Below are 13,696 nucleotides of genomic sequence, written 5' to 3'. Positions count from 1 at the left end.
GTAACAATGCTGCGTACAGCAACTATTCCTCTTCCCAGCAAGGATGATTAACTTGAATTAATTTCTTAGGATACAATGTAACTTTCACATTTCACACGTCTTTTCATTCTTGGTTACAGGTTTTTCATTGTAAAGGCCTGTTAATGAATGGTAATAATCATACAAGACTGAGATTGAAATTGAAATATATTCTTAAACCCATATCAGAACAGACCTTCCTTAGACACTGTGATATAAAATATGGCTTGTAGCCATTGCTTGTATTTCCAGTGATTTGTTTGTCAAACTGGAACACAATTTGACAAGCTTAACCCAGAATGACATTGGCATTTGACTCTGTTTAATTAATCCCACAAAGTAATACAGTACAACAGCTTGAGTGACGCCATGGTAAGTGGCTGATGCCATTCACTCCCAAAATGATGGTGCAGACTAGTTACTTTTAAACCAATTTCATTCTATTAGAACTATCTCTACAAAGCCTAGATACTGTGGTATGTACACCAAGCGCACTTCAGAAGAGGCATATACTGCAGTAATGGACAAGGCCAATAAATCCAATAAATCCTACTAAGTATACAGCAGTTGCAAACAAATATAGGGGGGATCTTATAATGATATGAACATGATTTAAATGTAACCAAACATAAATGTTCTTGGATCTAAAAGTTATTAGCTGGGATGGGAATGTGTTTATCCATGTTGTTGAAAGAGTGTTCAAGTGATTAACCAGTAAGTATCTAAATAGAACATTCTTAAGACACCTGAGAGGTTCAAGTTGCAATGACTTTAAATTAGAAACAACATGAGATGGAAAATAACATCTTACTGGCAGTCGTTATTGTGCATATTGTGTTGCAAGCCCATAAAGGCCAAGGTTGAGTACATGAATCCTCATTATCAACTACTGATTTAGTAGTCTTTAGTAGATTTAGTAGTGATTTAGTAGACATAATCTTCTAAAAAAACAGTGTTTGTGTGTGTGTGTGTGTGTGTGCATGTGTGTGTGTGTGTGTGTGTGTGTGTGTGTGTGTGTGTGTGTGTGTGTGTGTGTGTGTGTGAGGGGGAGACGTATACCATAAAAGGGCATGTCTATCTGTTGCCTGGCAACATCACAGACAGAACCAACTTTTTTGTTACATGTCTGTGTTGTTGTACATCCCTCGTGATCTGACATTCCAACCACCAAACACAAATGGCCATATTCACTCAAAAGAGAGGAATATTTGTGAGAGGTTCCACTCCTGAAAGCAGAAGCAATGGTGATCAAGCATTGAGAGGACACAAATAAAAAGAGAGAAAGAGAGAGGGATTACCAGACTCACCTTGGGCTGCACCTCTACCTCCACCACTTGGTTCTTGTTCATACAGTCTTTCACAAAGCTCTCCACGTTGCTGTTGAACTTCATAAAGATCACGTAGGCAGCGTAGGCCGAGAGCAGTGTGATACTTTCCCAGTATGAGATGATGCTATCCAGGAAGAACACAATGAGCATGATGAGGTCCATTATGTAGAATGAGACGTCACGGAAGAGCGGCCACCAGGTCAGGTTGAGGATCTCCTTGGAGAAGATGGCGCACATCCCAATGACGAAGAGGATGTTGAAGACAGCAGAGCCCACGATGGTCCCGATGCCCACATTGCTATGCGAGATGAACACGCCAATGACCGACGTAAAGAGTTCGGGTGCCGAGCCCCCCGCCGCCATGAATGTGGCGCCCGCCACATCATCGGAGATGGCCAGCTTCTCAGTGATGACCGTCAGGGCCGGCACAAAGAACTCGTCGCACACGATGGCTAAGGCAATGAACATGTAGAGCATGCCAAACATGTGTAGCACCACCGCACCCTGGCGCCTCTGATCCAGGGTAAAGAGGTCCGTGGGGTAGTCCCCCTGGCTTTCGTTGCCGTCCGCTGAAGACCTCATGGCCACAGGCATGTCGGCCGAGACATTGGGGTCCCGCTGGTGGTGGGTGGAGAGCAGAGTCCTGTGGGGGGCCGGGCCTGGCTGAAGAAGGGCCTCCTGGGGCAGGAGTGGCTCAGCGGGGCCTCCTGAGTTCCACGTAAAGGCACTGAAGGAAAATGAGACAGCGCTTATGGCTACCAGGCTGAGGACAAAACCCAGGATCCGCACGGGCCTCAGCTTTCTCCGCAGTTGCTGGTGGTGGTGCCTCTTACACGTGGCACCCAAGAGGGGGCTTTGTGCCACCATTTCCAGGCAGGGCTGGTCCAAACCCATCACAGTGCTGTTTGTGTCCTCACTCTCAATGGTTGGGCAGAAAGAAGATGGACAGGTTTTACCGGATACAATACATGGTGCTGCCTTCGGCTTCAAACAATGTGAGATGATTCCAGATGCTTTCCAGGGTCTGGCTTGCCAAACGGCGTCTTCATATTAGCCCCTGAAAAAAGATTTGGGATTCATGTGGATAAAGAAAGGATAAAGAGGTAATGAGACCAAATCTATTCCATGTTTTTACACAAGACAATAAAAAAGCTGTTATGCTGGTATGTTATATGGTATGCAACTCTGCCGTTACCATGTGGCAATGATTATCAACTTGAAGGCAGAGAAGCTATATCAAACTAAATCAGTTTTGTTTTTTCACAGAAAAGGAGGACTACATTTAAGCAACAAATAGATTTTCAAAACAAAGGTCATACATGAAGTGTTATAATGTTGGACAGTTTGTTAGTGGCTGACCACCTAATTAATTTAAGAAATAGCCACACTATTGCCAAATATACATGATAATAACACATTGGATAGCTTTTCATGAAGTTTAGGGAACAGCAATTCTATCTCAGAGTTCAAAGGTTGTTTTTTTCCCAATATCAAAGTAGCCTGATCTATGAAGCTATCTGACCAGATAATTGTTTTGGTAAAAACGGAACAATTTTTTTGTTTTGTTTTTTTACTATGATACCCAAGAATGATAAGGGAATGATATTAGGCTACAGGCTATCGAATAATATAAATTTGTCAAAATAAAGGGCTATATCATTCATGCATAGCCTACGTATTACGTAAAAAATAAATGCATAATTTATTTATAATCTCACAAAATATTGATTTAGAAGAGATGATGCACCAAAGGCCCTATGAACTACTTTGACACCGTCGCACAATTGGATTACCGCGTTGCAAGCAGATCATCTGCACATGGACTTTCACCTTATCCGTTTGTATTTTTTTCAAGCAATCTCAAGCATTGTCAACTTCTTTATTGACAGAATATTGTGTATCATTGCGCCGAATTGTTGAGTGTAGTAGGCCTACGTGATTAACTCAAATGCCATGCCATGTCTCGAATCACAGCGTATACCTATACTCATTGTACAATTGGAAAAATTAAAAAGAAAAACATTGAAGAAATGTATTGTCAGTCTGCACTAGAAGTCACAATTGAATGAAATATAGCCTACGCATAAATGCTGTCCACAATCTCTTGGTATTCCTTGAAATATCAGGATGTATAGCCTGTTTGTACGAGGACGTAGGCAAACAGCTGTTGAAACATGCGCCTCTGTCCTTGAATGAAATCACGCTGTCAATTGTCATATAAACAAAAAACAAAAGCTGTCCAAAGGAAGCGTGACATTGCTGCGTAAAATAGAGGCACAAAGCGTATAAGCGGCAAAACGCGTAAATCAGTACCAATTTCTTACCTTTGATAGAGGCGAGAAAACTGCAACGGTAGCGCAGCAGGTTGAAATCGCGTATCCTGTGTTGTGCCCTCTTGCTCTCATTGAGCAAATGTGATGTTTCTACCCTCTCGGACGGTAGAGGAGGAGCTCCGACAAACTGGTTGCAAACTGCGCTCACCTCACTCAGAGCATCATCCCTCCCATCTAACAATCCTTCGAATCGAAAATACCTTGCTAATCTAGCAGAAAAGACTCGAACCCCCCTAAGGCAGGGCCGGGATAACCACGTGAACAGGGTGGGATACTAACACAGGTAGGCTGTACAAACCAGACAGAGCGAACCATTCCATGATTATCTCATGCAGTGGACGTCGTTAGTCGTATAGTGATGCCAGTGCCACAGACTTGGATTGAGGAGTTGCCGTGGTTACAGGAAAGGCAATGGCGATATTTCCACTAAAATAGACGAGGGCTGACAGAAATGGATGTTTTTTGCATGAAGGTTTAATATTTATTTTACTTGAAACGACTTGATCCTAACATTTCAAGGTCATTGATAGGGAGTCAACCAATGGAGCTAAACCAACATCCATAATCCACATCATCCATGTGGCTGCTGTTGAAGATTAATTTAAGCAATCAAGTAAAGCTTCATTATCATTGATTATGTTAGCATGTTACACATGGATTATGACCATGAAGATGAAGGGAGTTTTACCTGTAACAGTCCTCTCAACATTATTGGTCACTCATTCAGACATATAGACATGCCACGTTGCCATAATTAGCAATAGTGTTTCCAGGTTCATGACAGGTAAAATAAATATAAGGGTTAAGACATCAGGGCCTATTATGAGGATAAGGAGGGGAAGCAGTCATAATAAGGCCTTCAAGGTCAAACACTGTGTGCTCTATGGACCCGTAGGATTTGTCGTTTTGGGATTTGTCTGTTGCTCAGCCATCAGCTGACATAGCATTCTTCTGTACAACCCAGGGTGCCTATATTTACCTTCCATCCCTCTTACATCAAAAAGCCTGCACCAGGGCTTAGCATTAGCTGACAGGCCAAACAGGCCGTGTTGGACAGACATAGACATGCAATCTCTGCACAGCATGACAAAGTATGTGTGACACTAATGCCGTCACTGTGGATAATAAATCACGATTCACTGACCTCATTGATTGCCCTCTCCCTCTCTCCCTCGCCTGCAATTACCTAACACGAAACACAGTGGCAGAGAGTAACTTGTCTGCCTTCCCATTATCAATATACACTCGTCACTCACAGAGCGATGTGTGCATAGACACATCACAATTGGACCCCACACATTGGTGTAAGAATTAGGAATGAGCTTGGACCCCAAACACTGACCAGGCTGAACATTTGATGTCAGAACTAGAAGTTGTCTTACTTCTCATCGCCTCAAACCTTTCTCTGCTGCTCAATGGCCACTTCAGCCGTCATCTTTGAAGCATGAACTTGAGTGCTCTTCCACAGTGGTCTGCTGTTCTATAAATATCCAAAATCAACATAACTCCACTTTAACAGTTTGCTAAGAGCAGTCCTCTATTGCTCCCATAAAGAAAGCACAAATTGAAACATCATTTTTTAGAAGCCCTTGTGTGTCATGTAATAAAGCTCTCACTTCTAGGACAAACATAGTTTCCTGGGGCCTTCTAATTCTGACTCAACTGTGGTGTCAATGATGCTGTCTGATGCAAAACCCCACTGGACCACTCATTTACTTGCAAAGTGATTCAGCGTTTAATTGCTCAGCTTGATCCATTATGCATTGGTTCGCACTCTTCATAATGGATTGGCCACTGCTTCTCGTCATCAGACACCCTCGCTGTCTTACTCCAAAGTTTTTCCCTCTGAATATGTCTTCATCCATCAGACAAGTTAATTAAAATGAGAGTTTGATTGATGGATGGGCAGGTAAGTAGGCTACATGATCGATCAGATGGTTGGAAAAAGATTTACTATGCTGCAAGCAGTTTTTTGTTATTTGTCCATCTGTCAGCATGAGGCATTAAACTTTTGTGAATTCAGAGTGTGCCAAATTACATTTCGTCCCAGGGGGCTGCAGATGATTCTCTGAGGCGGCCCTTGTATAGTTAATAAATAATTAGAATCAGTTTTGTTCAAAAGATTAATTTTTGTTTGTTTAACATGATGGATACTACTCAGCACAGTACCTACCACCTTTGAAATGTGACAAGAATTGAAATCTACCAGCATCTTGCCTGAATCAGGCGGAGCTAATGCATCAGTCTCAGTATGTACTGTAGGCCTATATTGAACTTGATTAGAGTTTCACACAGTTTCAATATTTTTTTTTGTCTTTGAGAGAAATATATAAATGTTTTACAAAAAGGAGATGAGTTTTTATTTTTCTGAAAAGTAACTGGGGCTGTCATTTCATCAATATCCCTGCACTGTCAAAAAATAAATGTATTGTGCATATAACATCACTTCATATAGTGTGTGACTGACATAATATGTAACAGGCAGTGGGCCTGCCTGTGCTATGAGGCCTCCTAACTACAGCTAGCTCCTCTTCACTCCTCTTCATGAGATTAGATATGTGGCGATGATTTTTGCCTATCAAATGAGATCCCGTCATAATGTCAGCTCTTTTTCCACAATGGGCCCCCCAGCCTCTCCTCCTCATTGAGTGGTACAGATCTGGCTGCATCTCCAGCATAAAAGTGATGACTGGTCATTGGGGCTTGTTTTGATTCGTCTGAAATCTGCCGGGGACAAAACAACAGAATGATCCACCCCGGCCCTAACCCCCCCATCCCACCCTCAGTTAGGGCCAGCAGCTAAATCCAAGCTTTTGTGTGCCACATAGTTGTGTGGATTTGTCAGCAATGGGGAAGGGGTGGATGGATGGAGGGGGGGAGTAGGGGTGATAGCCTGGTGAGCTTTTCCGGTGAAGAGAGAGAGAGAGATGCAGCCACTAAAGCTAATTCAACCCCCTTACTACAGTTATTGCCAAAAGGTTTGTGGGATGGTGTTCTTAACAGTGAAAGTGGAGGGCCGTCCAAATAGCAGCTTTTTCAGGAGGACTTGGTAGGATTATGTGACGGCCTTACGTCGGCTATAGGCTAATCCCCCTCTCCAACCACAATGCTGACCAAAGAGGCTTGGAGAGGCCTGAGACCAGCTGTCCATGTGGGGTAAATACTACAGTGTTAGAAATTCCCAGGTTCAGGTGTGGAGTTTGGAATTAAGAGATGAGATCAGAGTCTTCTATTAATGCTTTGTTACAATATGCACACCAGAGAAATACGTCATACAGCAGAGTAACCACAGACTTGCTTCTGAATTTATCCTAATTTGAGTGGACATTCTCATTTATTTTCTAGTGTTTTTACTTCTTCTAGCACCTTTACCATCCTGTTTGGTTGTGTGGTTGATTCCCACACACATGTAAACATTATAGAATCATACAGATATCAATCTGTGATGGAAAGTTAGAGGAATGGTGCTCAGTCTGCGTTAGTAGAGGTAGAGTAGGCCTGTGTAGGTTTTGAATGGGGCCATGGTAGAAACCACTGAACAGAGAGGGGAGAGGACATGTGAATATTCATCTTAGTGGTCCTGCTAAAGGGATTAGAGAAATGATAATCCACAGGCAGGTCTCCCAACAGTAAGTACAGGGACTGATTAGGCTGCGGCACAGACGGTGAAAGTGAGACACCCCACTCACATCCCTTATACGTAGATACCATGTTGTGCCCAAAGAATAAGCAGTTCCAAACAATGGCAATATGGGGAATCAATTGTGCCTCTATAAGCCACTTCATTTGCAAGATAGTGGTAGACTGGATGCTCCAATTTCATTCAATCCATTTTTGATTTTCAATTCAGAGCAGAAAGAGGGCAGCGTGTGAGTTCTATAGAGCACTGACTGGTCCCTTAACTCACAGTGGATGCAACATTCTCGACTCTTTTTTCAGGTTGTACTCATGTCACATGTGACACTGACTCGTACTAGAGAATGCCATTCTGCCGTATACTGTAGTTTGCCGTGGACGTCTGCTCCTCATTGCTGCTCTTCGACCGCTGCCCCAACTACGGCCACGAGGGACCGGTCCACCACAGCAGAGAAGCTACCTCAAGATCTACTGACAGCAAGTGAATGAGCCCCAACTTGTTGACCAAATAGCCTCTCACGCTATTTTTTGTGTTCCCTGCCAGAGTTTGACCCTGACGTCCCACGCTGCCAGAACCCCTCCCGCAATGACGACACTGTCATCAACGCAGTGGACGGACGGAGGACACACATGGATTGTGATGAGAACGGACTAAGTTTATCATTAGGACTGCACTATTTCAGTGGCAACGTGGTAGTGTTTTCGATAGTTATGTTTCAGATTTTACTTTAATTGTAATAATAATTGTAGCCTACTTACCTGTCTCTGTAGGGACCATCATGGGATCCATTATATAGAAAGATAGCAAACCACCTCTCGGTTTGCAACACCCATGATCTCAGAGACAGGGATGCAACCTTTTTTTTTTTTTTTAACATTGATCATCCACCCACATAGGAAATACCTCTGGCTGCTTCTGGGAAACCAGGATTTCTTTTGCCTCCCTATTAGTTAGGGAAGCGGGTTGAACTCATCATAGTACTATTACCAGTCAGGTGTTACTTAAATGATTGATCAGACCCACAGGGCCATGGCTGAAGACAAGGTTGTGCACAGATAAATGTATTTATTTTATTTGGTGAGTCACAAGAAATTATATTATTATATGGATCACAAAACAAAACAATTAGCAAACTTCATGATAGTTGTCCACAACCAATTGACACACCAAAGGATCACTTTTTATGACCCCATTCCACTCTTTTTTCCTTGTCCAGGAAGTGAATGACTTGGTTCGACCCCTCACTATGGAACACATACTCTGTGTACCTATTTGCTAAAGACCCCTTTACAATCATACCTGGTACAGGCTGGTGACGCTTGCAGGCAGATAGCCCCACCTACCGCCCATCCTATATATAGGATCTAGCAAGTGCGCCCAATTATATCCTTTCCACTCACTGACTGTCTGAAGTGTACTGTAGTGTGTTCTCGTAGCTAGCTACAACTTAACTTAACTGTTCTACTGAGAATCCTATTGTTCTCCTGGGGCATTACGTTGAATCATGTGGTTCAGCTCGACATTTAAAGCAGAATATCAACAAATTTGTAAGCGAAGTTCAATGGTTTTCACCATGTGCACACCTTCTACTTTCTGAGTTTGCAGGCTAACACGAGAAGGTCAATAGCTAGCTTGTGTGCACGCAATTCTTTGGAATTGTTTGAACCCTTGTTAGCTTGGCGATAATTCCTCAAGTTATAGGCTTATAACTTGCTAGGTCCCTCGTGTATGCTGACAGTTGCTAGCTCTTTCACCTCAGGTGAACAGGGCTAGCACCTACTTAGCAACGCTACCTATTGCGTTCGGGCAATTGGCATGCAAGCTATCTTCCACTGTCTTAGTGAAGCTGAATTGCTGCACTATTTTGGTGTGTGAGCGAGTGCTTGCTCTCAAGGGAGATTTTCCTCATTTCAATTTCTTTCAATTTTCCTTAATTACCACTGTGTGTCCTGTTTTCTTCTACAGGAAACATGGCTCTGGTTTCTACCAGATTCGGGAAACATCGTCCAAAGAAGGTAGGTCCCCGGGGAGACTGCTCAAATGGATGTGTGTCGTGCCTTGTAGAAGTTGGACTCTCATGAAGTCTGCCCACCTTGCTTTGGATTAATCCACGCAAAGACAGTCGTACTACTCATTCTGCGAGCTAGTCGCTCTGCTGGTTACTGAGGTTCTCAAATGACAAGTCAGGTACGTTGAAGGTGTTGCTGTAGAGCGCCTTGATGAGGGCGAGGCACCGCAGCTCTCCTCTGGAGAGGGACCCTTCAATTCTTCCTCCATCACTGAACCCCCATTGAGGGCTGTAAGGGGTGTAAGGGTCGCGAGAAGTTAAATGAGGAGTACACCGACAGTGAGGCAAGCAGGCTATCTGGCTGCGCCTCCAACACAGAGTTCTCCGATGGGGACGGAGATGATGCTGCTGAACTGGACTCCCTCCCTTCTGCCCAGCCTGCCCACAGAGCCTCCTCCAAGCTCAAACTCTGCCACCACCCAAGAGCTTACGGTATTGTTGTACAGTTATGTCACACATATATATTGTCAGGCTTGACTGACACAGGTTAAGGCCACAACATGTTATTGGCCCGGGAGAGTGATTTGAACCAATCTCTTATAATACAGGTTGGAAATCCAGCTAATGAGGAACAGGGAGGACAGACATGCACTTCTGGAACCAACAATAAAAGGGACGGACTCTATAGAGACATAGGCGTGGCTATCTCCATGCAAGTGTCACCGGCCTGTACCAGGCGTGATTGTATAGGGGTCTTCAGCGAATAGGTACATAGAGTGCATGTCCCATAGTGAGGGGTCTCCCTTATCTGCTTCAGAGAACCTGGGTTACATTCGTAACCTCTAGTTTCAGGTTAGTTTCTGCAGACAATGCTGCAGTGTCTTTTCAACCTGAGATTTGTAAGGGCTCTCAGCTGCTCCTACAGGGTGAATGCCACAATGGTGTTGTGTGATTGTGGCATTGATATGAAATGGCTGACCGTGTATGTTAGCTCAGATGCAGTAAAATCCAGTGGATCTTGCAGCTCTCAGTGGAGATAGATTATGGCCTCACAACAGCCTCCCAGGAGGCTCCCAAGGACAACAGGATGGCAACATCTTATTGATTTGTTTGTCCCATCCTTTATTTCACATTAGATGAGGTCCATGCTGACTTGAAATGGTTTAATGTATGTTGTCTCTGTTTTCTATAACACAATGTAGTCTGTTATCAGTGAAGATATACTGTATACATGTACAGACAGATCTGACAACATAACCAACCACAATAATAATCCAATTATGATGTAATATGCATCATGATAACATGCATGAAACCACCATTTTATGTACTAGTATGTGTAACATTAAGTGTGGATAATCAGGGAATCTGGGCACTCTAGTAGGCCTACACAGACAAACACCATCAAACCTGCCTCCATTTTCTCCCTTGCTGTTACCTCTCATTGAAAAATCGGATACGAGTGGGATCAGCATTGATACAGGGTGTGCACTGTATTATAAGGTTAATCCCCATGTCATCACCCCAGCCAATCCCACATATGGACTGACCTGCTGGGCTAGAGAGAGGAGGTTTAGGGGTAGGAACTGAAAATCAGTTCCCACCTGGTGGTCACAGTGAGTGAAAAAAATTAGGGAGAACCTGGCAAAAAAAATATAAAAAAATGTTTCATGCTCCGATGTCATTAGGAGGCGAAAGCAGAGCTCTAATCCTATTTTAATCGCAGTGGGATTTATTAAACAGAAGCAGCAGGTTTAAATCTCAGCAGATTACACGCCAGGCCCAAGGAGATGCAGAGAGGACCCAGAGAGGCTTGTGTAATCAAGTGCACTTAAGGTGATGCAGTCCTCCTTTCTCTAGTCACCATTCAGTTGGGACAGGATCAATGAAGATGGTGTAACTACACCTATGCCAGGATCCGTTTGAATCTAAACAGGTGCCCTATTTGCTTATTCTGAGATTAAAATGTTATCTATTCAAAGATCTTTCAATGAAGTTCCCACATTTATTGAGTGTAAATGGACCCCCAATCTTGCTTCCTAAAACTTCCAACATCTCTGCGCACCCCCACAAATGATTGTCTTTATAATTGTCTGTGTGTGCATGTGTGTGTTGTTTCTGTGCTCCTTAAGATCATTGCATGGATCACTGAGACTCTGAGCTCTACTTTCAGCTGGCGCAAAACAGATCCAAACGTGGGTGGAGTAGCGGTACATACAGGTGTGTTCATGGCAATAAGCAGGTCAAGTGCCTTCATGTGCGCTGAAAAATCTGGCCTTGAAAATAGCACTAAATAGCAATTTTTCAGAAATTAGCTGCGCCAGCGCCCGCGTTTGTGCCAATGGCCAAACTATACCAACGCCGCCACGGCACCATAACGTCTCCTTGAGCCGCAGTTTAACAACTCATGGTGATCTATGAGACATGTTAGACCGTATACAAAAGCATCACGTCTCCGAAACAAGCTCGCTTGAAGCAGGGTAGTTTTACTCTTCAAGTCTATTAGCCTTGGCAGCAAGAGCGTTGTGGAAGCGTAGATACAGAGAAATAACCACATAATATTAAATATAAATTCACAAATGATCTCAATCATGCTAAAACTAAGTAGGACATTTTTCAAAACTCTGATTTGAAAAAACTGATTTGCAAAAATCACCCTGCACACATTGAAAGCTTTGGTATCACATTTTAGGCTTGTATTTTAAAAGAAAATCAGTGTTGATGCAATCATGCAGGTATAGGTTTGAAATTGCAGATTAGTTGTTGAGGTTCCAAGAATAAAGCCTCCTGTTATGAAGTGTAGACAATTATTTTCAGATAGCTTCCCTTTATGAAATATAGTCTATTTTGTCTGCAGATCAACGTTTGTGGCAGAGCATCACTCTCTGTGCGGCACCCTGAAAGCTGTGTTAATGGAACTATGATGGTACACTATCCTTTCGGTGTTAGTGTAGTTTCGACGTCTCTGCATCTACGCCTCTGCAACGCTCTTGCTGCCGAGGAAAATAGACTCGAAGCTTAAAACTACACTGCTTCAAGCGAGCCTAGCTTGGCAGACATTCTGCTGTTGCATGCAGTCTTCCATGTCTCATAGATCACCGTGAGTTGTTCAACTGCGTCTCACGGTACGGGGACGTTACGGTGCCGTCACGGCGTTGGTATAGTTTAGCCGTTAGACTGTTTTTTTACGACGTTAAAATATAGCCCTCTGTGTGACATTAGCAAGCACAGCCATGTTGGAGTAGTATAACATCCAGGGCAGGTACATCTGGGTTCAATCAAATGAATCGTTTAACTGCTTTATTCGTAACCTTGGTGGCTATAACCAACTATGGATGCAATATGAAATTGATACAAAGAGGAAATTATTAAAATAATCTCAAAACATTTTATTGAAGATTAATTGCAACGGTATACTGCTCACTGCATGTTTCCTGGACAACTTCAACAAAGGCAGTGACAGGGTAGAGAAGGGCAAATGGTAATCTATGTAATCATAAATTGATTGAACAATGCCATGAGCTTTGACCTACATCTAGAGACATGCATGCGGAGGCATTGGGAGAGCTTTTCTTTTCTTTCTTTTTTTTACCTGAGATACTGCTTTATATATGTTTTACACCCACTGATGTTTCACAACCTGCATACTATTGAAATGATTACCCTGTTTTTTTGCTGACTGTTTCCTACTGGACATGGACATTTTGCTCTCCAGAAAGTCTAGCTGGCTTTACTGGCATGTATCACAAAAATGAGCGGAGCTCAACTTTCTATGTACCGTCTTCTCCATAATCATTAAGGAAAAGGAAATAATACAGCGGCCACGGTGAACTTGATACCAGTTACCAATACCAGTTTATACCAGGAGAGGGCATAAGAGCAATGCATGAGAGCCTTGAATAGAGACATAACATTTAGGAACTCCATTTAGAATGAGAATATGATGTATTGACGAACTTCATACAAAACACATGCAGTGTAAAAACAAACACCACTTGACAAGCCACATGCACAGACACTTGGTCAAGCCAAATAGATGGTGAATTTTGACAGTGATCTTGGTCCTTATGAGTAGACAGTTCAATAAATGCCAATGAATCAAACATTCCCAGGAAGTGTGCTTTGTCCCAGACACTTACTCTAAAAAGATGCAAAGCTCTCCATCTGTTGGCAGACCTTGGCATATGCCTGTTTGTGACACAGCATTTCTTAGGTGTGGAACCATTTTGATGTACAGTTCTCATGCTCACAGATATGGGCTATAAGCCCAATTGCACTGCTTTGGGTCAAGATGTTTTATCAGTCCCATTAGGAATGGGACTCACCAGTGGCAGCATATGTAGTGGTGGGACTTTAATAGTGTTAATAGCCC

The 13,696-nt window shown here is 43.0% G+C and overlaps 1 protein-coding gene across 1 annotated transcript in view; it reads right to left on the bottom strand.

Annotated features, from left to right (window-relative positions):
• The window catches only part of LOC310814964 (solute carrier family 24 member 2), a gene marked incomplete at both ends in the record, with an annotated part of 43,564 nt that extends 41,324 nt beyond the window's left edge, over positions 1 to 2,240 (bottom strand). Inside the window, one exon of the mRNA XM_083684543.1 lies at positions 1,326 to 2,240. Coding sequence (XP_083540669.1) covers positions 1,326 to 2,240 — 915 coding nt within the window. The remainder of the gene's footprint in view (positions 1 to 1,325) is intronic.
• Between the last annotated feature and the right edge of the window lie 11,456 nt (positions 2,241 to 13,696).

This window comes from Argentina silus (genome assembly GCF_951799395.1).
Source record: "Argentina silus genome assembly, chromosome: 1".
NCBI classification, from domain to species: domain Eukaryota; kingdom Metazoa; phylum Chordata; class Actinopteri; order Argentiniformes; family Argentinidae; genus Argentina; species Argentina silus.
This window is presented reverse-complemented; position numbering and strand designations above follow the sequence as displayed.